The sequence below is a fragment of the Corapipo altera genome, unplaced genomic scaffold, assembly GCF_003945725.1.
Source record: "Corapipo altera isolate COAL_440 unplaced genomic scaffold, ASM394572v1 119, whole genome shotgun sequence".
NCBI lineage: Eukaryota > Metazoa > Chordata > Aves > Passeriformes > Pipridae > Corapipo > Corapipo altera.
The window spans coordinates 1,253,481-1,278,037 of NW_020884985.1; the positions used below are offsets into that span (position 1 = coordinate 1,253,481).

Genomic DNA, 24,557 nt, shown 5'->3' on the forward strand with positions numbered 1-24,557 from the left:
AGGAAATTAAAAACAACAGCAAGCTACTAAGCTGTTTTGCCACCAAAGTCAATTTATCCCCTTGCTGTCTTTGGCCAAAGAACGGACATACAATGCATAGGGCTAACGCTTAACTACCTGCAACATCTCAGTCTGCCAAAAAGGGATGATGCGTCACAGCACCACAAAAGGTCTGATGAAACTAATTTCTCAAGCCTTAGTCTAAAAGGAAAAAAAAAAAAAAGGAAGTTCTGATTATGACCTCTCTCATACTTCAGATGGGAAATCATACAACGCTATCTCAATACAGTTTTAACCTCACTTCCCCAAAAAATGAAGGAGTATCTGATGTCAGAGCATGGCAAGTTCTGCTTAACTAATATGACCATTTATACATTAACTGTTTCATTAAAGAACAAAACAAATTTCTTATGTGTTTTATCTTACATCTCTACAACAAAGCTCCACTAATAACCAAGTACTGCTGCTATTGCAAAGTGCTTGAGTAGAACATCCCACTGGTTCACAGGCCCTAAAGGAGAAACTAAACTACCAGTATTCTTTACAAACAAAACTTGAATACGTTCCTAAGAACATATTCAGAGAGCACAGTGAGAATCTGGAGAAATGTTCCCAGTGGAAGATTTTATGTAAGCTAACAGGAAGAGATTTTCAGAGACTAATCTGTCACCAATTTTTAATGGTTTAAAGCTGTGTTCTTTGCAAAGATCTTGTCTCAATATAATGATATAAGAACTACCAGAAGAGTGTGTCTCACAAGAAGTCTGAATCTATTCTGCAGAAATACTAAGACAAAATAAAAGGTATCTTCTCAGTTCATGTTGCAAGCAAGACCAAAGACTACTGGTTATAACAGGGTTACAGGGTATTTTTACTAGGCACTACTGTAATTCAAACACACAGCCTGTATTTCAAAATAAAGATGAGATAAAAATGAGCCTCCTTAAAAAACTGACAAACTTCTTTAAAAAAGGCAGTACACAAACCATCATTTCATGTTTATTTTTAATCACAGTTTCATGGTAATTACATAACTATATCTTTATTACCTCTGAGAATTATTTTTGTTGTGTTTTCTAATAATGTCCATAATATTATCTCCTGTTACAAGGCTATTTTGTAACTGTTTAAGTCTCTGTTGTTCCCTTCTCTTTTGGTCATGCAGATATGGGGAATTAAGCAGCTGTGGGGGAAGAATGGTGCCTGTAGGTTTTACTCTTTTTACAACGTCCCAAAAGAGCTTCTTGCTGTTGTTATTGATAAAAGTAATTGCAGTTCCGCTGTGACCCAACCTTCCCGCTCTTCCAACCTGAAAAAGCATGAATTAATTTTAAGTTATCAATACTAAATGGAAGTCCTTCAAATAGCCCTAAAGTTTATTTTCTGTTATAAAATAGCAAGTAACACAAGTGACAGGGTCAAATCTCTAACACAAAGTTACTTACAAAATACTTCCTGAATTCAGGATATGTAGATCTGAAGCTTTAGCTTAAACGCATCTAAAGTTATGACTTGCTTATGGGACATACCAGAAGTCCACTATTGATACTGAGACATGTGACACAGCCTACGGGCAAAAGCTTACAGTAGATCTGATCCAAACAAAATGTTTTTCAAAAATATTTATTATAGAGATGTCACATACATGTATCAAGCACAAGATGTACCAGCACGGCCATAGAAATGCCCTTTACTTTCCATGTTCTAGTAACTGTAAATTATTTGCCAATAACGTTCATGACTGGTTTCCTGACTATTTCATGCATATCCCATACTGCAGACAAACTGCAGCAGATAAGAGGGATATTCAGCCTTTCTTCACACAGATAGTAAAAATGGTAAACTTTGCTTTCTATAGACACAAAATTCTTCAAGAGTACAAAACAGGAAGAATAATACTGCAAAAATAATTGACATAAAAACACTCTTCTAGGTTTTAGTAACTTATATAGATGAGAGACAAGAGCAGCGTTCTAGATTTTAGTCATTTACATAAGAAACTTATAGAAGAGATATCCCACATCTCTCTTTCTTTTCCTATAAAAATCAGTATTCTGAAGAGGAAAATAATCTTTCTTTTTACATTTAAATTTGAATTTCCACAGGTGGATATCTTATTTTGATATACTTTTCAAATAAGGCTTTAGCAATTTATTTATTTACCTGGTGTACGTATTCATCCATACTTGAAGGCATATCAAAATTCACTACCAGTTTGACGTTGACAAGGTCAAGCCCTCGTCCAAGGACTCCAGTACTTACTATAACTTCATACTTCTCTTGAAGTAATCCCTGGCAAGGGAGGAACAAATAAAAATTAGTTCTTTTTAGCTCATTTTTATTTTGAACCGCTCCAAGCATAGGCTAAGGGCCAGTGTGTAAGAACAATGTAAGAACACAGCAAGTGGGATTATTCTATTGTAGAAGAGATAATGACTCCCCTGTATTCTTGATTTAAACAGGAATATAATCCACAGGGATAATTCAAGAGAGATCAAAGCCACAATTTTAATTCTAAAAAATAGTCAATTTAAGATACTGCATATTTAAATTTCCATTTCAAAGCAAATAACCTAGGAAACAGTCTCCAGTATTTATCTACATTAAAAATGGCGTTATTATCTTCAGTTTTGCATGGTCCCATCTATCTCCCCCATCACTACCTCAGGAATTACTGCAGAAAAGCAGTCAATCATGACTTCAGTCATTCAAGCGAAGCCACCTTAAAAAAAAATGGCCTTTTAAAAATCTACCAAGACTCGCGTAACTTTAGGAGGCACAAACCTGTAATATGTCTGTTCTTTCCACCTGAGACTTTTCAGAATGCATAGCTGTGCACTGCAATCCTGTAATCTTATGAACAGCATCACTCAACAGGTCTGCTCCTAGTTTACAGTCCACAAACACTAACACTGGAGGCTTGAAGAGCTTCTCATCCTGTAAAATTAAACAGTTTGTATAAAAAGGTTACCAATGGCAACTATTGGCTGCCCATCATCAGCGTGGATTAAATTTCTTCTGCTCTTTATCTCCAACATTAACAAGACTTTCAGATGAACAAAATGTTTCTAGACTTTAGATAAGAACAAGATACCAGCCATGAAACTTTACAAAGCTGTACATTATAAACATATAATGACTTGTAGACTCAGAAGCTAATTTTATATCAACACATGAATTTTTTTTACAAGTCAGAAGTTTTCAAGTAATTCTGAATTTCTTTAAGTTTGGAGATTCAGTTAAAAGATTCTTATTTACCTCTTGGATAACCTCAGTCAAACATCCAAAATCACCCCCATTTCCTCACAGAAAATACATGGGAGTAATGGGAGTGGAGTAATCCCTGAAACTGCCCTTAAAACTCTCACATTGCAGAACTGCTGAAGTAAGTGCAGTCACATGCTTCACCTCACTCCACCTCTTCACTGCATACAGATTAGAACTAAAGATGAGACCCTGACATAGATGTGTAAAGACATGAGTATCTTTATAAACTGTTCTTATGAGAAAAATATTAGACTTACATTTAGTATTTCAAACAGCTTTTTCTTTTTAGATGGTTCTTCTACCCACAAGATAATCTGGCGAACATTGGAACATGGCAGATTCTTCTCTCCAATCGTTATTCTTACAAAATTGTGCAGAAGCTGATTTGCCAAGTGTTCAATGCCCACTGGAATCGTGGCTGACACCAGTATGGTTTGATGATCCTGTGAGATGTCTTCCAAAACATCCAACACTTGCTGCTGGAAACCCATTTTTAACATGGTATCCACCTAAGTGAAAAATATTAATTTGTACCAGAGTTTTCCATGAAGAGCAGGACCCTGAACTTGAATTGACAAAAGAACCATAATGTGTATGATGCAGGAGTATTTACAGTCAGAAGAAAATGTGAAAAAATTAAAAACAAATTATTCACACTGGTCTAACAGTATTACCCTGTCAGGTATCTAAGTCTTTTACAGCCAATAGAAGAGGAGTTGTTCAAATACATTTCAAATTGTATTAAAAAAATAAAATTTTCTCTTAGGAAATGTATTGTATCTTTATAACAAACACTCTGTATGTTTAATCAGTTAGACCAGCCACTCACACTGGCTCTTCAACGAAATACAGCTCTTATAAATAAAAACTTACTTCATCCACCACTACAATTTTTATGCCATGCAGTTGAACAGAACTTTGCTTTAAAATCTCAAGAAGCCTTCCAGGCGTTGCTATTATAACCTATTAAAAACAAACAAACAAAAACCAAAACAAAACAAAAAACAAAACCAAACAAACAAACAAAAAAACAACCAGGAGTTAGAAATTCCATGAAAGAATAGATGACTTTCCTTTCCTAGAAAAACTATGAAGTTACAGCAGAGATAACAAGGGCTATAATTAGTGAAACTACTTGCCTTCAAGTAAGTCATAAAACTTTTAAAGATAACTTAAATTACAGAGGCTCAAAAGGAAACAGAACCTTTCAGAACTCTAACGGACATGTCTAAATTACAAGCAATATAATCTGCATGAAAAACAAACTACTTTTTGCTGTAAATTACAACTCCTTGTCTAATAAAATAGTATATTTTAGTCTTTGAAAGCAGCAATATCACCCATGAAACTTTTTAAAACAAAAAAGTTTAATCAGAAGTCAAAATATTTTTAAAAATTGTATTACTGTAAAATTTTCAGGAGCTAACAAACATTTCATTAGTTTAGACTTGGAAAAAACATATCCTTGTGTGCTCATACATGTCAACAATAACATTTTTCTTTTCTGTGAATGTCATGAAAATGTAACTCCCCACTCCAAGTCCTTACCTTAACACTTTGCCTGAGACGGTGAAGCTGTGGAGGCAGCGGCAAACCTCCTACCAGGAGAACTGTTCTCATGTTTGGTAAACCAGCCATCAGTTCCTTAGCTTGTCTCTCTATCTGAATTGCCAACTCCCTTGTTGGTGCCAAAATAAGGGCAGATGGAGTTTCTGTCTAGAAAGAGTGGGAGAACTCCAATGAACATGGGAGTGCTCTATTATTTTGATAAAAAGCTTTCAAAATTAAATTTCCCAACATAATTTTTTACATTACAAACAAAAATTATTTTAAACAACAAAATAAAATTATTTCTTGACATATACATGAACTTGTTCAGTGCCCTGAAGATCAAGAATGGGAAAGATCATGTACAGAGGTATTATTCATTGACACTCCAATTTTGTGCATGTTATTATAAACATACAACTGTCTTGCAGACTTTAATGATAATCAGACAGAGGAAGTATTGGAATGCAATACACCTGTTCTCACATGTTCTTACATAATGCCTTTATTCTTAAAACTAATGCTAGAGTACTTTAGAGATTAAAAGAGTTGCTTAAATAATCTCTCTTCATCTGTAAGAGTTTATGCACTCGTCTGTGAGTCTATATACATATATTTGTAAAGGTATCTAACCAGTGAGAAACATCAACTAGAATCAGGTCCAGAATGTTTGAATATGTTCTTACAAATAAAACCACCAAAGAAAAAGCAATACTGAGCCACACACAAGGTACTCAATACTATTTGCCATTACTTCTTGTCATACATTCATGTCCTTATGAAGCAAAAACTTTCTTAATTGCTTTTTCCCACAGAACCGAAGGGGTGGCTGGGTAACTAGAGGATTTCAGAAATTATATTACCCCAAGTTCCTGCAGTTATTTGATGGTCAACCAAATATATTCCAAGAGAAATTACTCTGTGAAATTACGCAAATGCCAACAAATGTCTTTCAGCCTTCTGACATATCAAGATAGAGGAACAAGTTCTTGCAGAGGGCTGGAATTACTTTCACTTTCTATTTTAAGTCATTTAGGAAGCATACCACAGAATTTAATTACCTTTCTTAAAAAGGAGGAACTCTACACTTGGTAATATTAAAAGTTGCTTTATCTCCTGACCAAAGTGAAAAAACATTCAAAATCATTAAAATTAATCAGCAACTCCCCCCACCCCCAAGAACCAACACTCCATCTATCAAAAGTAAAATAAATCATTGAATGTTAATTAAAACCACCACAGTCACATTCTCCTTCACATTGGGAATCCAAAAGACAAAGTTGCAAACCACATTCTCAAAACATACAAAGTTCCATTACCTCATTCAAAACCTTCATAATAACAGGGAGTAGGAAGGCTGCTGTTTTTCCAGAGCCCGTGTCTGCACTAGCCACAATATCCCGCCCCATTAGTCCAACAGGGATCATTTGCATTTGGATGGGAGTTGGGACTTCATAGCCAGAATTCTTCAAATTATGGTTTAAAGTTTCAGGAAAACCACAGTGTTCAAACTCTACAATAGGTCTTGGAACTTGCTGACCCTGGACAGCAATACCCAGCTGCAGCTTAAGGTTCTCAACCTGCTCATCTCGCAAACCTAAAATAAAAGAATGATCTTTGTAGAAATAAGGTGCATGAGGCAAGTGAGCTTCTGCTTCAGAGTTAGTGAGTTGATCAGATGTCAGCTGTTCTTCCTTCGCTTGAGTTAGTAGAAGGTGTTTGGCTTTACATTCCAAACTACAAACATCTTCATCTGTTTTATCGCAGATATACTCTCCATAGCGACCACACACCACACACACAGGTTCTCCGGGTTCTGCCCAACGCTGGGATTTGCTGAAGGATTTTATGGGTTCTTCCAAAGGGCTGTCTTCATCAGTATTTTGACTGTCCTTTCCCAGCGCTGTATTAGCAGAATCAAGGTCTCCAGCTACAGGGTCTGTGTGTTCTTGTACAATTTCATTCAAATTGCACGCTGAAGGAAAAGTTTCTGTTCTAACTGACTTACAGTCTTGGAACTCGGTGGTGTCCTCTAGCAAAGGTCCTCCAGAAGACAGTTTATTTTTCTTAGCTGTACAGCTTTTGTCCTCATCAGCAGTCCTCTTGACTTTAACAGATCTTGGTAAAAACATGCTTCAGTACACTAGAAAGCAAATGGTTACAGTTGTTAGAAACTAGTGCTATTGAGAAAGGTACATATACTGTTACCACAAAAAAAAGACCAGCAAATATTTGCAAACCCAGGCATGAACTCTCACTCCCAGAAAAGATCTAGAAACTGCCTTATTTAAAAATTATCTTGGTATTACAGTGTTCATGCAATGTCAAGTAGTATTTCAAAGTAACAGTGGAAGCATGGAACAGTACAGAGATCCACCTACAAGTAGTTTTCACTATTAGACCTTTGCAGCTGAGTAAAAACTTTGGTTTTGACTGCATGGAAATTTATCTATTTTGAGAGTCAGTCATATTTAAATCCTTGGAGAGCTGTTTCTAGGATGAAATTATGGAAGCAAGCATTCTTCTAAGCTATATATAAAAATAAAAAAAATAATAAATTTTGAAAAATACGTCAAATTCAGTATAGGACCCACTCAAGACCACTCCTTTTGTTGTCCTTTTCAAAGTCCACTCAAATTTGAAAGGTTGCACACTCTTGAGATGTTTAGAGTCCAGATCTGTTTGTTCAAGGTGTCCAAAAAAGAGTAAAGACCTACATGATTAATTTGGCAAGTCTCTACTGTAAAACAAGGAAGACAAATCAAGTGTCCATAATGAACCTTAACTTTTATATTCTGAAACTTTCAGTAATTGACTCTGAAAGCGTCAGATATTCTCACTAATCGTTTGCTATCGTACAATCATCAAACAAAGTACACAAACCCCAGCAATTTTATTCTGAATAAATGGTACTGTGTATACCAGTCTCTGAGGACTTCTTCTTACATTAGTTTTCTAAAACCCCACAAAGCTATCTCTGTGTTTACACCCAGCTGTGTCTCTGTGTAACTCGGAGCCGTCCAGCGGCTGAGGCAGCGGGGCCGGCCCGGAGCTCGGCGGGCAGACCTCGGGGGCCCGGCGGACACTGCTCCCCCTCGCTATCGGACCAGAAGCCAAATCTCACCACGTAATTTTTCGAGCCTAACGAGGCTTTTCCACAACAAACCTCTTCGAAAGCTCAGCAGCCTCCCAGGTAAGGGGAGCGCTCAAGCAGAGTGCCGGGCTGACGGACGGGCTGCTCGGGAGGGACCCGCGGGGACCTCGAGCAGCCTCTCCCGCCTTGCCTCAGCCTCTCTCTCTGGCAACGGCCACGCACCCCACGGGACAACACTGCGGAGTGGAGCCTTTTCTGTCCCCCAGCCGCCCCCGCCGCACTGCCCGCGCCCCCACCCCGGCCCCGGCGCTGCAGGCGAGGCCCAGCCCCGGCCCCCCTCGCCTCACGCACCGCTGCCAGCTTCCCACGGGGCCTCGCCGCCTCCCGCACAAAATGGCGGCGGCCGCGCGGGGCCGCTCCCGCCCACAGGCCGAGGCGGGGAGGGGCGGGTTCCCGGCTCCGCGGTTCCCGGCTCCCCGCTCCCGGGAGCCTCCCTGCTCGGCCGGGGAGGGGCGAACCTGTCCCGGAGCTGGTAAACTCGGATTGGATTGGGGTCTGACGGCGCGGGTTTTGTCCACCAAAATCGGATTCGTCACCCAGTGTAAAACAAGCCCGATAATTAGTAACTCGAGAGAGACATTGATTATTTCAGAGTTGCGCAAGCCTGAGTGCTCGGTGTTATTACACAAATCGAGCACACCAACTATCAGTACATTTTACTATTTATACATTTTAGCAAACAAAGGAATTAGTGCTCATTTGCTACAAGTTACATTGTTCTCCTATTAATTAGTATTCTATTGCTTAACGATTCCCTCGCTTCTTATGCTAATTAGTCCATATGCCCAATCTTTCTCTTCTTTTGGGTTGGCGGGTTTCTCGGGTCAGTGGTCTCTTGAGTTAGTGGTCGCAATTTGCCCCTGCTAGAATTAACCATTTAACCAGTTGGAGCAGATTCAGCACAGTTGCTGAGTTGTCTTTATTAGTTTCTTCCTTATCTTGGGAGTACTGCCAACGTCCTTGTGGCCTGTAAATTCTGCATTCTTTGTGTCCACTACCAGAGGACATCCTTCTTCCCAAGCTTTGCTAACCTCCCCCTAGGTCTTTGATCACTGGAGCATGCTGAGACCTAAACAAGGCAATTCTACCAACAAGGCAATTCTACCAACAAGTTACTTGTCTTTCTAACACCTAGACATCACTTAGAACTTTCTTGTTAGCTACTATCTGTTTCACCGACTAAATCTCCCTTCTTGTTGATTAGCCTTGAAAGTATACAAAGATCAAACAGCAAAGAACATCCTTAGGAAAATTTTACATATTCCACATTTTGCAACAGGGTGCTGCCCCTCTGGCTCTGCAGGGGGGGCACGTCCAGGACTCCCACAGTTACAGCCAGAGCTGCCAGATGCTACAGACACAACATTTGCACATGAGGAAAATATTCCTGCTCCACATAACAGAGCTACAAGGTATGGGAGAGAAATGCCCAGTGTGTGCCCCACCCACTTGAAAGGGCACAGTGAGATAGCTGTTCACATACTGCAAATTGAGTAGGTTATTACTTTCAACAATAAATAAGCATATTTACACTACTTCACAAGGCATGAGAACACAAGAATTTATGACATTTCACTGCAGGGCACAAAACACTTTCAGACTGATCGACAACCGGGCCTTTGCAAGACAGCCCAGGTGTGACCACTGCCCCAGGCAAACCCAAGTTCTGGAAGAGAGCAGGAGGGCTTGGATGTGTGTCCACTCAGAAAGGCTGTCGGCTTATCTGCTCGGCCATTCCTGCTCGGCCATTGTGAACAGCGTAGTCACTGCCACTCCCTCGCTTTTCAAGGACTCATGTCACCACAGGGAGGTCAGTCAACCTGTCCCAGGTACTCCCTTCCAACACCAGGACCTGTCATAGGTGATGTTGCTGTGTCTGTACAGGCCCTGGTTTTGAGCACATGCAGCAAGACCAGAGTATTCCCAAAGTAAAAGTGTACCCTATGACCATAAATGATTTGGTGCATGGCAAAGATATCCTGCTGGGAGTTCTCTGGGTTGATGTACTCCCAGGCACTCTAGATACCCTAAACCAGATTTTATCTTACCTCCCTCCCTCTCCTCCACCATTGATCCCATTAGCCTGAAAGCATCCCCATTGACGCAGAGTTCCATTTCTGCCTCATTACTTTTGTTGGTGACTACAACCATCACCATTTCCGACTAAAGAGAAAATCCATAAATCCTAACAGCCCCTTTGGAAGCACTGTTTAATAGCAGTCCAGAGGGACAGTCAGGGAGCCAGGAGGACAGGGCTTAAAACACAGACACAAAGCTGGGGGCTTTCAAAGAGCCGCCTGTAGCTTTCTATAACATTCAAGTCCAGTCACATGTGAAACACGGTCTATCTTAAAGTATCCTGGAAATACAAAGTTAGTGCAAATAAAGGGGGTTTAGTCTCTCTGGGATTATTAATTAACTGGTAGAATTGGAAGAGACTATTGAACTTCTGGAAAGATTAAGTGGGCATTTCTAGACCAAAAAACTATCGGGCACCTTTCACCCACACTCCATACATTCCTGTTAAAATCTCTACCTTTCTCTGATTCAGCCTCTGTCATTCCCTTTTGTTTGCACTGACTTTCTTTTCTTCATTTTCCCTCCCTAACGTAAGTGAATTTCCTTTTCTTACTTCCATTTTTACAAGGTCATTTCCTGGAATTCAAAACATCATTTGCTAAACAAAGACCAGTATTTCAACAATATTCAATATGATATGAGATGCTTCATACCCTATAGAGTTCATACACCAAAATGCAAATATCCCATATGTATCAGCTTTTTCTATTCTTTTTAGTGTATAACAGCAGTCAGAAAAAAACAATGTCACTTGGCAGGAAACACTGGGAAAGGTATATAGAATATTACTGTATATACTGTATCCACCTATATGGATGCTCCTTGTAATTCCCCATCACTCAGTCCCTGAGAAGGACTACAGTACTGCTTGAAATTAAGTTTTAGGAAAGGACTCTATGGGTATTAAGAGGCATGAAAAGGCTTCCATGCAAGAGACAACTATGTAAACTCAACAGTCTGAAAAAGAGATGACTGAGGAACAGGTAACAGTAGATCTCCTGTACCTTGAGTGGCTCATAAAGGCTGGACAGCTGACAGTTCAAGCTTCCACAGAATGCAGTAGCTTATTCTTAATTTACAGGGAGAAGATAATCAGTATAGATGTAACAAAACCTCTTCTGGAACAGATACTGTACTTTGTGAGCTCACTAAATAATTTTTTTTTCCTGGAATAAAGCATAAATGTTCTATTTCAGTTACCTTTTTTTCAGAATGATGAAATATGTAAGAGTAAGAGAGAGCTTTGGTGAATTTAATTCCCATCCTCTCAGTTCTTGATGCTGCTAATCAGATCTGAGGTGAATGACATTTTAATAAGATTTCTGAATTCCAATTTTTGTAACCTTCAGAGTTCACAAAATGTCCCAGACAATATGCTCTCAGATATGCTACAAAGGCTTTGCCTTGGTATTCTTCCTTCTAAAAACTAGTGAGTTCAAGCATTGACTGAATAAAGGTGGGGTTACATCCTGTTAGAAAACCATGAATAATTATAGACAGTAACTTTTGTACATTCTGGACAATTTATCTGGGAGTGTCATAATGGAAAATCTTAAGGTCTCCAGGGCAGCAAGGTAGCATTTGTATTTTGTATGATCACATTGTTATTTAATTTAGTTGGTAAAACACCAAGAATGTACAATATTCTCATCTTGCCTACGCTGCATGTGTTCTAGTACAATAGCTGCCCAGGAAAGTATCACGTACTGTTATTAGAAACCCCTGCACAAATACAGTCCTTATATAATTAACATATCTCTTCACAGTAAATTCTAAAGTAAATATTAGGAGCTACAGCAATGTAACACACGCACAACTCCATATGTACAAAAGGACTACTATATGTTGTGACATAGATTCACTACATAAATATATAGCCACAGATTATTTCAACACTATGCAAATTTTTGTTATAATATCAAAGATAACAACTATTAATTAAAAGTCAAAAGAAATAATGAAAACAATAACTCAAGCAAAAATTATTAATAGTTAAGTATCCCACTTTTTGGTTTATTTTAAATGATATCAAGGAGATTTTTCTATATTCACTCATGCTTTCTATATTAAATATACAGAAAGCAAACGTGGCAACTTGGATTCCTGCCCTCAGTTTAAAATCAAATGCTTTGCCCTGTAACATCTCATAGCCATTCTTTAGAAGCATGAACCAACCTTTCCCATCACTTGCAAATAATAAATAATTCAGTAAAATAAGATTGGATTAAAGCAGGAGGCTGAAATCCCTCTACTCCCAGGCACACTAAATCCATAAGAAACAGGCATTCTGCATACTAATTCCAAGAGAGTGTCCCAAGCATTTCCAAGAACTGCCTGACTGTACCACACACCTCAGCTCTCCATAGCAACACTGCCCAGAGTGACCCCACCAATTCAAACCTGTACCAGAATACAACCTCCAGGCACCTCTCCACCGATCTGGCAGGAAAGGTCTTCTCGAGTTCCACACAGGGATTTGATTGGCACGTAAGTACATCCCAAAGGGTAACTGTCCAAAACATTTTAGCCAAAATATCCTCATGTGATGTCTGATTTTTCCACTTGGAGTGAGCTCCCAGTGTATGAAAAACTACTGAGAATGGACTCTAATTTGAGTCCAACCAGCACCTTGTGCATCACTCCCTCAAGTGGCAAGTGCCAGGAGTGACAGATCTGACAATTAAAACGTGTCTAAAATCACATCAAGAGGGATAGCTTTGGGTTTTCTTTATGCTATTAATTATTTTAAATATCTCAACACATATCCTGTGTAACACTGTTCTACACCAAGGAATTACAGAGCTTTAGGGCTGTTTTATAATGTTATAATGGATGAAGAGCATTAAGTTTATGTAGATGTCAATTAAAGAATAAAAAAATTATTCTCTGGGTTTGTTTAGGGGTTTTTTTAAGTGTGCCACAATACATGTAATTGGAGTTAACAACACATCCACTGTTTGGGTGAAAGTGAGGGGGAATGTCTTTCCATTCAGAAGGCATGGAAGTCAAAGCATGTTTACGTGGGGATTGGTCCATGTCTGCTCCATCTGATGCTATGAAACTAAATATTTTTCTGCTCCTTCAATGCTTGGGGATTTTGAAGCCACTCAGCATATTTTTAGGTAGGTAGTCAACTGCAGCTCTAACCCAAAGCATATTTAGTGAATAGTTCTTTGATTGAAGGAACTAGTGAGTCAATGACACCACTGGTTTCTGAATTACAGCTTTAAAGGAACCACACAGGAAAAATCCAGATAATCTAAAACCAAATAATGGTGGCTAACCATTACCTAGTCAATTTTGCTAATATTCATACAAAATGGCCTGATTTAGTACAGGTATTGCACACAGTATACTTATTCTGAGGCCCAGTTTTTCTAATTTTGCTTAATTTAAATAGGCAACTCCTAAGGTTTCAGAAAGTAAATAATCAGTAAAAGAAGACTTGGACTAATATTTTCAGGCTTCCTGAGCATTCTCTTTGTTTGAAGAGCCACATTCTAAGGAAACATTGGTCAATATTAGTCTCTGCAGAAATCTGTGGTAAAATTGGAATTTTTAAAAAATAATCTAATTAAATCTGAATTTTTAAAGCATATGACTGAATAGGTTTAAAAAAGAACTCCAAAAAACACCCCAACAACCAAACAACAGCAGTCTGCCCTGAAGCTCCAGCATTAAATGCCACTAGTCCATAGGGAAATAACTGTACAGGGCAATTCATGAAAAAATTATGAACATAATTAATGTATGTGATTTTATGCTCAAATACTGCATATAATATTTACTTTGAAAACTGATGGACTCCCTAATTCAATATCATCATACCCTTAGCATAGCTATAAAAACTACAGTGAATACAGTTACCAACTTCTTTGTGCAAGATACAGACCAGCTTTTTGCAGTTAAAAGGAATGATTTTAGGGTCTGACAACCATTTAAACATATTCAAACTTCCATATCTCTGTCGGGTCTCTGAGACTTAGAGAACAAGAATTTGATCAAAAGATTGCAAAGACAATTGACAAATTCCAGAGACTTCAGTAAGCAGCAAACTGTAACCCAGAGAATTCAGGTGGAAATTAGCAGGATTAAACGATCTTGAAATATAACATAATTAGAATTAAGAATTAAAAATTAAAAAATTCTCTCCTTTCATGTTAATCTCATTTTCTTTCTGAGGGTATAAAACATTGTATTTGGAAAGCTGCTTACCAGTTTGCCATTTAGATTTGTGTTCCAGTTAATAAGGCTGTTTGGAGGCAAGAGAGATTGCCATCTATTCTAAAAGTAAGATAACACTCACACAACATGCACTTACTGAAATTAAATCCTTTCCCCCTTCTGCTTTGGGGTCTCAGACAAAAGGATGGGAGAGGAAAAACAGAAATTCCACAAGAGACAACAGGAACCATTAGGTTCCAGCTTGCCAGATAACCTGTGTCCAATGTGTATTGCCACCTGCCCATCAATAAACTCTCTTTCAAATTGTATCACTTTTTAAGAGATTAAGACCTTTCTAATTAATCAGCAAGTATAATAAATATAACAGGTACATTGCATTCATATTACAGGGAGACAGGTGAAAGAAGAGTTATAATCCACTAAAGTGACAGATTGAAGGAAAAATTTATATCATAAGCCCTTTGAGTAAATGGATAATAAATTTCCCTTTTCACCAGGAAAGCTCCTATCAGCACTGCTAGTTTTGACAGCAGAAACTACTGTAAGAAAGGCCTGGAAAACATGCAAGAGAACTGCTACAAACTAGACTTTTTATCAGTTGTTTTGTTAAAATTTATTCCAATACTAACCATTAGGTTTAACCTTCATGCTTCCCCACATTAGATTTGGTCCCCCTTCTGTCTTTGCATGAAATCTTAAAATTGTCCTAGTTGAATCCCTCACACAAAAATTATTAAAGGATGGGTGTGGAAAGGGTGTAACTTCACCTACAAAAAGTCAACTCACTGCTGCCAGAGTAGATGCCAAGTTCAGGGTGTCCCTGCTACAAGTGACTGCCAGCTGTGACTTGCCTTTGGAAGGCATGGGCAGCCTTTACCAAGCAGAGGATGCCCCCAGCTCCTGCACTTTCTACCAGTGCTGGGCTTGGTGGCTACACAGCTCCAGGATTCCTTGAGGCCAGCCTTTACCACTGCTCTCAGTGACTGTTTCTGTTGGGCTCTAGCCTACAGATTTTTTAAGTTCTCAAAGGTCACTCTTTGAGTATTCATTGCAGTCTTAATAGTGTAAATAAAAAAATACACCTTGTGGATATTTTCTCCTACAGGCTCATCCTGCAGGTCTCTGATATTAATTTCACAGACCTGGGTCGTAGTTGGCACTGACTTCACTAGCACAGAACTTTGTCACGTGCGAAAAAAAGGCATTGTACATGACTGCTAAGCAAAACAGAGGATACAAGTTTGTTTGGTTTGGGACTTAGTTTAGCAAAACAAGTTACACCTGCAATTAAAATTCTTTCCAAAAGGATTGTAATGCAATATAAATACACGGTCAACATGTAGGCCATTTATCCATGACATTTTTTTAATAGAAAAGTATACCAGATGGCTTTCATTTCCAAAGGCACAACACTTTTTTTAATTGCATACTTAAGGCTCACAGACCCCTAAAGTTAAAGCAACAGATTTGTCCTTCTGAAATTCAGTTACTTTTCTAAACTTTGCTGTGAGAACATGCAGACAATGCATTAGCTCAGCTTGATAAAGCACAATAGCTATTAAAAAACAAAAGCAAGCCTCAAAAATGCAACATATCTCTCACTACCACTCTTGAATGACTGCTCCCCATGCTGTTTATTAGGAAGATTCAAAGATGCCAGTAACCTTACAGCTGGTGACTGTAAGAACAGAGGGTAACAAGACAGAAATAATGAATGCCTCCTTGTTAAGTCATGTTGTTTGTGCTGTTCCAAGAGAGATCTGCCAAGAACTTTCCATGCAAACCTTATTTTTCTGGGATCTGTAACTTGGCTGCAAAAAAATCCATCATGATAATACCCACTTCAAAAGAATTTAGATTAGAAGTTTTAAAATACATTTTCACATTTTGGTATAAATTCAATTTACACTAAATAAACAGTTTATCACTTCATGTATTTTTTAGTTGCTTTATTGCAAGAAAACCTCTGGTTAGCAAGTTTGCACCCCAGATCATTATATGTTTTCTAACTCTTGGGCATTAAATAAGTCTGAAGTACTGCAGTGTGAAAGGAAACTTTGTGCTGTATGGTCAAGCTTTCAGGGATGTGTATTTTCTTTTTAAGGAAGACTGTATGAAATTCATATGAAGCACTCATGGGATTCTATCTGCCAAACAATTCAATGGAATAAATCTATGCTAATTCTTAATACAACTCAGCTGATCTGAGTGTAAGGCCAGATTGTGAAAAAGACTGTTCAACACACCGTTCTCACAAAATATAAGCCTAGAATTTCATGTGAAATTATGTCAGTTTGGGTTTGTTTTGTTTTTAAACAAATGATTTAGAGCTTTGAGCCATGCAGAAGTCCAATTTCCATTTCTTTTTTGGCTTATGACCCACTAGGACAAGGTCATTTTGTACAGTTCCTGGCCAAAGCAATATTCTTTCCTGTGGCAACTAGCAAGATATATAGAAATTAGATTTCAGGCACAAAACAGGTTGCAGCCCAAGCTGAGGAAGCTCTCTGTCAGGTAATAGTCTGGTGTCACAAAACAAGAAGGTTATGATAGTTTCCCAAGTGGACAAAGGTGGTGGCTTAGGCTTACACCTATAAGGAATAAACATCCCAGCAATTTAAAACTATAAAAGATAATAAAAACATATAAATATAATCAATATCAATAAATTATAAACTGTTATGAATATATATGGTGAAATAATTTCAAAAGAAACACTAGAAGGAACAGGCCAGAAAACAACATGAGACAGAGTAGCTTAAAAAGGTTTCTGTTCATTTTCTTGGCTATCTTGGGTTTTCCCTCCTAGAGCACCTTATTCCTCAGAATATTTATACTTACCTCACAGTTCAAGACAAATTAAAATTAAGTAATCCTATGAAACCACAGTTCCCCTGAGATTATTTGCAATTCAGCTAACATGCTGGGTATAATAAGGATATTACCATTCTTGAGGAGTTTGCATGAACTGGAGCAAGTCATCGTACTCAGATTCTCATTCTGCTCAGTTCCAGAGTAAACTAAAGCTGCAGGGGAACAGTTCCCCTTGACATTACCAAGGTAAATACTTGAAAAATAGAGCACTACTGCACTGTACTATTTGAAAAAAGAAAAACATGGGTAGCTAGATGAGAGACAAGTAAGAACAAAGAGCTCCTAGTAGATCAGTGGAACTTGGAGCAAAAAGGCAAAGTAGCCAAAAGGCTTCTGCATTACTGACACTGTCTGCTCTGCAAGGAGCCACAAAGGGAGGCAGTGGTTACAAGAGGGTGTTGGCCCTGGGAAGCATGACATGTCTTTCTTTAATCATTAAAAGAGCCAGCAGATGCACAGATAGAGCATCTCCATTCACATGGCTCTTAATCTTCTGTTGATACACAGGAAACCTGCTCTCTAGCAGCACCGAGGATATTTCTGTGGCAGTGGGCTCTCTTAAATAATGAAATCAGAGCAATGTAATCAATCAATTTGGATATTTCCATTCTTTGTGCCAATAAGTGGAACCATGGCTGCTCCCTGCCCAGGTGAGACAGCAGAGATAACACTGTGCATTAACAGTGCCATGTATATTATAGAGCATGAATACCATATGAGGACAGAATAACCAGAGAGATTTATCAACCTTTTGAATTTCTCTTTTGAAACTTTGTAGAAAAAAGAAATCACCCAGGCTTTTTTCTTCAAATACAAATAAACTGCATGACACCTTTAATCCAGAAACCCAATTATATATACACCTACATTTAATTATGTCTGTAGCACCAGTAATTTCAAAAGGGAACAGCACATAGGACTAACCTAAACTTAAAAAAAAATCCTTCTTGAAGCCAAATATATACACATACACACAAACACACATTTAGTTTAAGGCAACTATTAAAATAATTGTTGCTCTTTCCATGTTTCTAATATATATTGAAATTGGGTGGTATTTAAATCAAATTGTTCTATATACAGCTTAAACATCTCATACATTTTTCTATCTTGAACATAAATTAAGTTATGCCAAAAGATAATTAAATGTAACACAGTTCTATACACTCAGGTTGTGATGACCTTACCATAATCGAAATCTCCAACACCATCAAGGATAACTATGTATAAATGGTTACAATAAAAATCTTTAATATACACTTTCCACATCTAATTTTTAAAGTTACCAGCTATGTACACCTGCTCCCTAAAGAAATAAAAAAATTCCTCAAAAACTTACAATTTCTCAGTAATTTAAGGGAAATGGAAACTGCTTAAAAAACCAGTGACATTTTGGAGCATGATGTTTCAAAGAAGACATATATAAAAAACCCCACTGTCATTGGGCAGTCTGCTGTTCTATTCCCTTGCTCACCCCTCCTCACACATATTCACTACCACGCCTTCCCAAAAAAAAAGAATTTCACTGCAATGAAATGATAGCAGAAATGCGGTGTTCAAACACAGTGTTTACACATGAGCTTCAGTGAAAACTGGAAGCAGGGCCAAAACATGGGAAACTGAAGTCTATTCATGCTCTGCTAATAAACCATGTGTATGCTCAAAACAAATGAGCTTTTATGAATGTTCAGATCTTTCTTCACATGTAGAAGACGCATAAAAAAAGCCAGTCAGAGCACGAAAAAGTGCACAGTTTTGTACTGACTCTCATTCAGACTCAGTGAAAAAGCCCTAGTAACTGATTTAAACTTCTTATACGTGAATGCACAATTTGAAAACTAAAGTCATGTCCATTTTCCTCTGAACTTGGCTGCAGATAAAACATTATCTGACAACTACCATAATGGTAATAAATATGGCATTTTAGTTTTGTACAAAGTTTATAATAAAACATATCAGTTATAGCAGGGTATTTGTTTTCTTTACAGACAACCTGGCAACAGTGGAGCGTCAAGAAGGAGAAAGCCTTGGAATTACGGAGTATTGCACAGCACATGTGGGAAGAAAGTTCATCTAAAATCTCCTAGAACAAGAGCAATTCCAGGAGATGGGAAGAACATAAAAGTAGCCAATGTGAAAACCAGATTAAAAAAATTAAAAGTAAATTTAAAAATCTGAGGAAAGAAGGCACCAAAGTAACCAGAGAAAAAGACAGAACAAATCAACCAGTCCTGAGTGTTGAGGGGGATGAGAGGTTTTGCCTCTCACAGACCACAGATCTATTGTCTGACTGGTGACCCAGCAGAATTGGGAGGCAAGATGTAGATTCCCACCCCCCAACACCTTCACACAGCTACATTAGGCCAAAGCCAAGTTGAGGAAATGAAAACAGTAGCATCCAAGTATTAAGAGAAGTGACAGTTAGGTACCACATTTGACTCACATCGGGAAGCTTTCTGGTTGTGCAGATTTCAGTAGCAGTAAATGAGTTAAAGTAGGTATCACTCCACCTTTTTCCTTTTTTAACTGTATCAAAAATCACCAACAATTCAAGTAAAATGTCAGACAAACCTTTATTTTCCCTTTGACTCATGACTCTACTAGAATCTATAAAGTTGTTAAGCTGTTTTATTCCCTTTTAAATGCCTCAGCACTTTCTGATTACAAATTATTAGAACAATCTAAAAGACAGTAATTATGTAACTGTTCTTGTACTTTTGTATCATCCTGAAACAGGAAGAACATACTCCCTTCCAAAATCATGCTCTGAGAAAATTCCTAGCTTGCAGAAACTACATACGTGCATGCCAGTAACAATGCCAAAGAAGTGTAATAATTCAAACAATCACTCACTTGATTATCATAGAATGGCCTGGGTCGGACAGGACCTTAAAGGTCATCTAGCTGTAAGAAAAAGAGCTTTGAAGAGCTGCCAGCTCTGGTCAGCTCCTTTGTCCCTGAGGACAGTTTCCCAGGGGATCTCATTCACCAACTCCTTAAACAACTGGAAGTTCATTCTTTCAAAGTTCAGGGTCCTGACTTAGCTCCTCACCAGGCTCATGCTCCTTGAGATCACAGACTTCACCAGGGAGTGGTTGCTACCCAGGCTGCCACCAATCTTAACCTCTCTAATGAGCCTCTGCATTGGTGAGCACAAGGTCTAGTAATCCTCTTCTGGCTGGTTCACCTAATATCTGGACCAGGAAATTGTCCCCCTACACACTCCATGAGTCTCCTGGACTCCTTACAACCAGCTGGATTGTGATTGAAAAATATAATTTCTTAACTCTTACAGTTTTACCACTGCTTATAAAGAAGTATATTTAATAAAAGGTCTTAAGTTTAAGAGGCTGGAATATCAGTAACTCCATTTCACAAGTCATCTCTAGGCTGGAATAACCTCACAGAATGACTTATAGATTGCCTGTTCAACCTCATACACACAATATAAACCTGCTGAAGTCAACAAGCTTGTTCCTTAAGGTTCACATTGGGACATGACTGGTTCTTGGGCCGTATGTTGACAGTCTGACAGCACCACATTGAGTTGTACATGCTGCCTCTTTGCCAGAGGTTACAGACCACAGGGTGTATCCCTCCCCTCAGCCAAAACCATTTCTATCATGACTGATATTCTCTAGGCTAAGGCAAACAGATGGGATCATCTTAATTAGGTAAATTTGATAACAGCAATTAAAGACAATATGCCCACGGTGTTATTTCAAGTCTGTTTCCAACATTGAACATTGAAGCATTACCCAGCAGAATAGTTGCTGTGAGCTGCTGTGTTTGTGGATTCGCCCTAATAGCACCAGCTAATCTGAAATGGGAATGTGCTTACTACCTTTCACAGGCAGCCTGATAAACTGGCTGTTCACTAGCACCGAGTCTGTCTACAGACAGTGCCATTGCAAAAACAGTAATGGTATTGCTAATTTAAAACATTTTACTCTACCTTTATCATCAAGTATTGTGAAGGAAGAAACAATGCATGAAATGTTATTCCAGTTTGAACACTATATTATCTAGCACTAGCCTGAATTTAGTCTACTGCTTTCCACTCTACACATATCCTCTTCGGAAGCTAAGTGAATCCTAAACCAAGTGAAAAAAATTGTATGAAATTGTTAGTCAGGACTCATTCCACTATCTCCCAAGGTTATAACTATTAGCAACAACTGCCATCCACATCATTATTCACAGCTTAATGGTCATATTTGTTCCTTTTGCCTGATGCTGACTACAGGCGTGGTACACCCACTGCATAGATGACCAGACACATGACAGTGAAGAATCAGGCCTGTGATGTAATCACAGGATAAAACTAGTTAAATGGGTTTCTAATTTGGGGTAGAGGGAGGGGAAAGGAAGTGAGAAATAAGGTAAGAAAAAAAAAATCTGTGAGCTGATTGTTTTAATTCTCAATACTTTGTCTTTCCACTTGGAATTAACATTAAAGTATTAAATGCTCTGCAGCAGAAAGATTGTGTACAGAACAGATTATCACTATTTAAAATATTTTAAGATAGATAAACAGGAGCAGAAAGGCATGACTCCTCGCTCAGTTTTCCTGTTTATTTACCCTAAGGAATTAGAGCAAATTTTAATAATTTTCCATGTTGGCCGTTGATATCTTTGATAATGCAATAAGCAAGATGACACTTCGGCATGTCTGCAAAAGTAGAAGAACTGGCACAAGAACTCCAGGAGCTAGTGGTGATGTCTTCTTTTTCACTTATTAGATTTTATATTCGTGCATTGACTTCTAAGAGCACTAAGCAAATGAAAAACCACTTTGACTGCAGTTACCACAAGACAGCATTTTTAGATTTTGTTTTGTGACTCCGAACAGGTTTCATTGGCACAAATGCTGCACCCACAACAATGTCTGCATTTTAGATTAGACTGTAGCAATGTCTATATACGTATCTATTCATAATTGTACCTACTGCCATTTCTGAGATGTATTCTCTGAAACAGTATTCACTTTTTCCTTTTTTTAACTGAGAAGGGACTCATGACTGCAAGAATTTTTGAAGATCAGACTTTGCTTCAGGTAAGCCTCACTTATCCCAGTACTATGTATACTATAGTATATAGTATATATAGTACTATATGTACTACAGTACATATGTATATGTGATGTTTTGCAAGTGCATAGGAACAGATTATAAATACAAGAGTACTTTAAATATAACCGATGATTTCTTATTTGGATTATGCCACATTTCTTTTAGAAATCTGTTTCTGCAAGTTTCATTTTATAGGGACTAGTTTGTAATCTTTTGATCTCTTAAAGTGGATCCTATCTCCATCACAACTAAATAATAGCCTTATAGTTTTCCTAAGCATGTTTTCCTGTATGTTGATCTAATTTTTAGGCATTTTCTTAGTCATACAAGAAATAAACTAGTTGGAATCTGGAGTATATTTTTTTCCATAGCTCTAATCATTTGAGGGTTTAAAGCTTATAAATTTCAGACGTTTGTTGTTAAATATGCAGGAAGAATTAATAAAGTTTGCTAGTGGCAGTATAAAAAAAATAGTCAAAATAACAGTAACTTTCTAATATATTTCCAAAGAATGTGTAAAAAATAATTCAGGAAAATGTGCAAATGTAGCTCTTACTTTAGTTGTTGAAAGTTAAGCATATACTTTCTGAATAGAGAACATTTTCCCAAGTCACACCTGCATGTTAATTTGCTATTGTTATTACTATTTCTGCTGCAGAGGATCTGGGAATTTCAGTCTTATGCCTGCTAAAGCAAGGATTTCTCAACTTACCTCCTCCCCTCTCTTCTGCTGAATACTGCCCACAGCAGCTCCTAGTTTTGTAGCTCGCTATGTACCACTTATGAGTGGTATGCATGACAGTTTGGGAATCCCATCCCAGAGAGCACATGGGGAGATACTCGGCAATAATTTCTTCAAATGTTGACCTCCACAACCCTTTCATTTACTCATTATTAATAAATATAGACACATGTCAGTAAATCTTGCTTCAAATTCATGATGTTTGTCTCACTGTGTACATGAAGTGCTAGAAGCACGCATAGCCACACAGCAATGGAAAAATCTCTGTCCAGATCAATTCACAGTTCAATTGAAACATGAAGAAATAACAGTCTAGCCAGAATATTATTTGAGACCTTGCAATGTCATGCTAAGACTGTGTCTAAATATTCTTTTCCAGACTCAGGGGAGCAACAGAAAACCTCAAAATCAACCCACCTCAGGCCGCTGCCCTCCACTACAAGAGGTTGGGAAAACACTCGCTGAATTACCATAAGGGAAGGAGGGCAAGTCAGCTAATAATTACTATAAGTCAGGAGTGGTCCTTAAGCGATTCAAGAAAGCTCAACCAGATTAAAGGGGGGAAAACAAGTACAAAAAGAAATTATTAATTTCCGGCCAGATCAGCTTCTTAAACTGGCTCACCACAGAGCTGCTAGAGCAACCAGGCTGGCGGGGAAGGAGGGCACACTTCGACATTGCACCAGCCTATACATACAATATATACATATTGTATATACAGTATATACAATAACTATATACACAATAAGCTACAATAACTATTTGTTGCCAAACCCCGGAGATGTACCACCCGCTGGCGCTGCGGGTCACCCGGTGACACAGTGCCCGTGCCGAGAGAGGCAGCGCCTCCCGCCAGCCTTCCATCACCAACACGGCCGCACCCTCAGACCCGCACTTCAAAGCCAACCCATCCAGTTCTGTTTGAGTCAGTAATCACCCAGTTACTGCTCCTGCCGTGACTAATACTTCTCTCCACGCTGCCCCTGTTAAGGTGATTCTGTACTTCCAACAACAGCCCAGCTACTTGTGGGCACGATAGCAGATGGTCTCTAGGGCAAATCGCTACTCCTGCTTGCTATTACAGTGATTACGTGACCAGACCCTGAACCATTTTAAGGCTTTGTCATTTTTCTACCCGAGCATTCTTAAAGTTATTTATAGACGCGATTTAAAATAGGAGGGACGAACGCCCAGGGGCGGGATGCTCAGCCCGCCTCCCCGGCAGCGTTCTGTGCTCCGGCCACCGCCACTCAGTCCGCCGGGGCTCCCCCGCTGCCGGGCGGCTCCTCAGCCCCTTCACACCCGGGACACGCCGGGGCTGATCCGATCTTGCCCGACGCCACCGCCGAGGGCCCGTCCGGCCCCGCCGTGGAGAGCGGCGACGCCGGAGCGGCCCAGGGACACCGCCCTTTCCCACCGCCGGGCACCGCCGGCGCCCCCTGACCGCGGGAAACACTCCGCCCTCTCCCGCCGCCGCCGGGGTAAGGCCGGGCTGGGCCGAGCCTAAGCCCGAGTCTGAGCCTGCCCGCGCTCCCGCGGCCGCCCCACCCGAGGCCAGACCCACCTCGCGCGCCCCCGCCTGCCGCGACGCCGGAGCCCCCGTGGGCTGGGGGCGGCCCCGGGCCCGCCCCGCCCG

At 39.1% G+C, this 24,557-nt stretch overlaps 1 protein-coding gene across 4 annotated transcripts; it reads right to left on the reverse strand.

Annotated features, from left to right (window-relative positions):
- Positions 1 to 847: 847 nt before the first annotated feature.
- Positions 848 to 24,554, reverse strand: DDX59 (DEAD-box helicase 59). 4 transcript variants are annotated; one of them, XM_027666124.1, is made up of 8 exons: positions 24,486 to 24,554; positions 6,135 to 6,958; positions 4,816 to 4,983; positions 4,141 to 4,230; positions 3,525 to 3,776; positions 2,785 to 2,937; positions 2,164 to 2,292; positions 848 to 1,309 (listed from the first exon to the last, which is right to left on the reverse strand). In XM_027666124.1, exons 2-8 carry the CDS (start codon positions 6,945 to 6,947, stop codon positions 1,046 to 1,048), a joined length of 1,869 nt encoding a protein of 622 aa, XP_027521925.1. In that variant the 5' UTR covers positions 6,948 to 6,958; positions 24,486 to 24,554; the 3' UTR covers positions 848 to 1,045. The 4 variants fall into 4 exon arrangements, with proteins under 4 accessions (XP_027521925.1, XP_027521923.1, XP_027521924.1 ...); XM_027666122.1 differs by lacking the exon at positions 24,486 to 24,554 and adding an exon at positions 8,261 to 8,327; XM_027666123.1 differs by lacking the exon at positions 24,486 to 24,554 and adding an exon at positions 7,982 to 8,108.
- Positions 24,555 to 24,557: the final 3 nt, after the last annotated feature.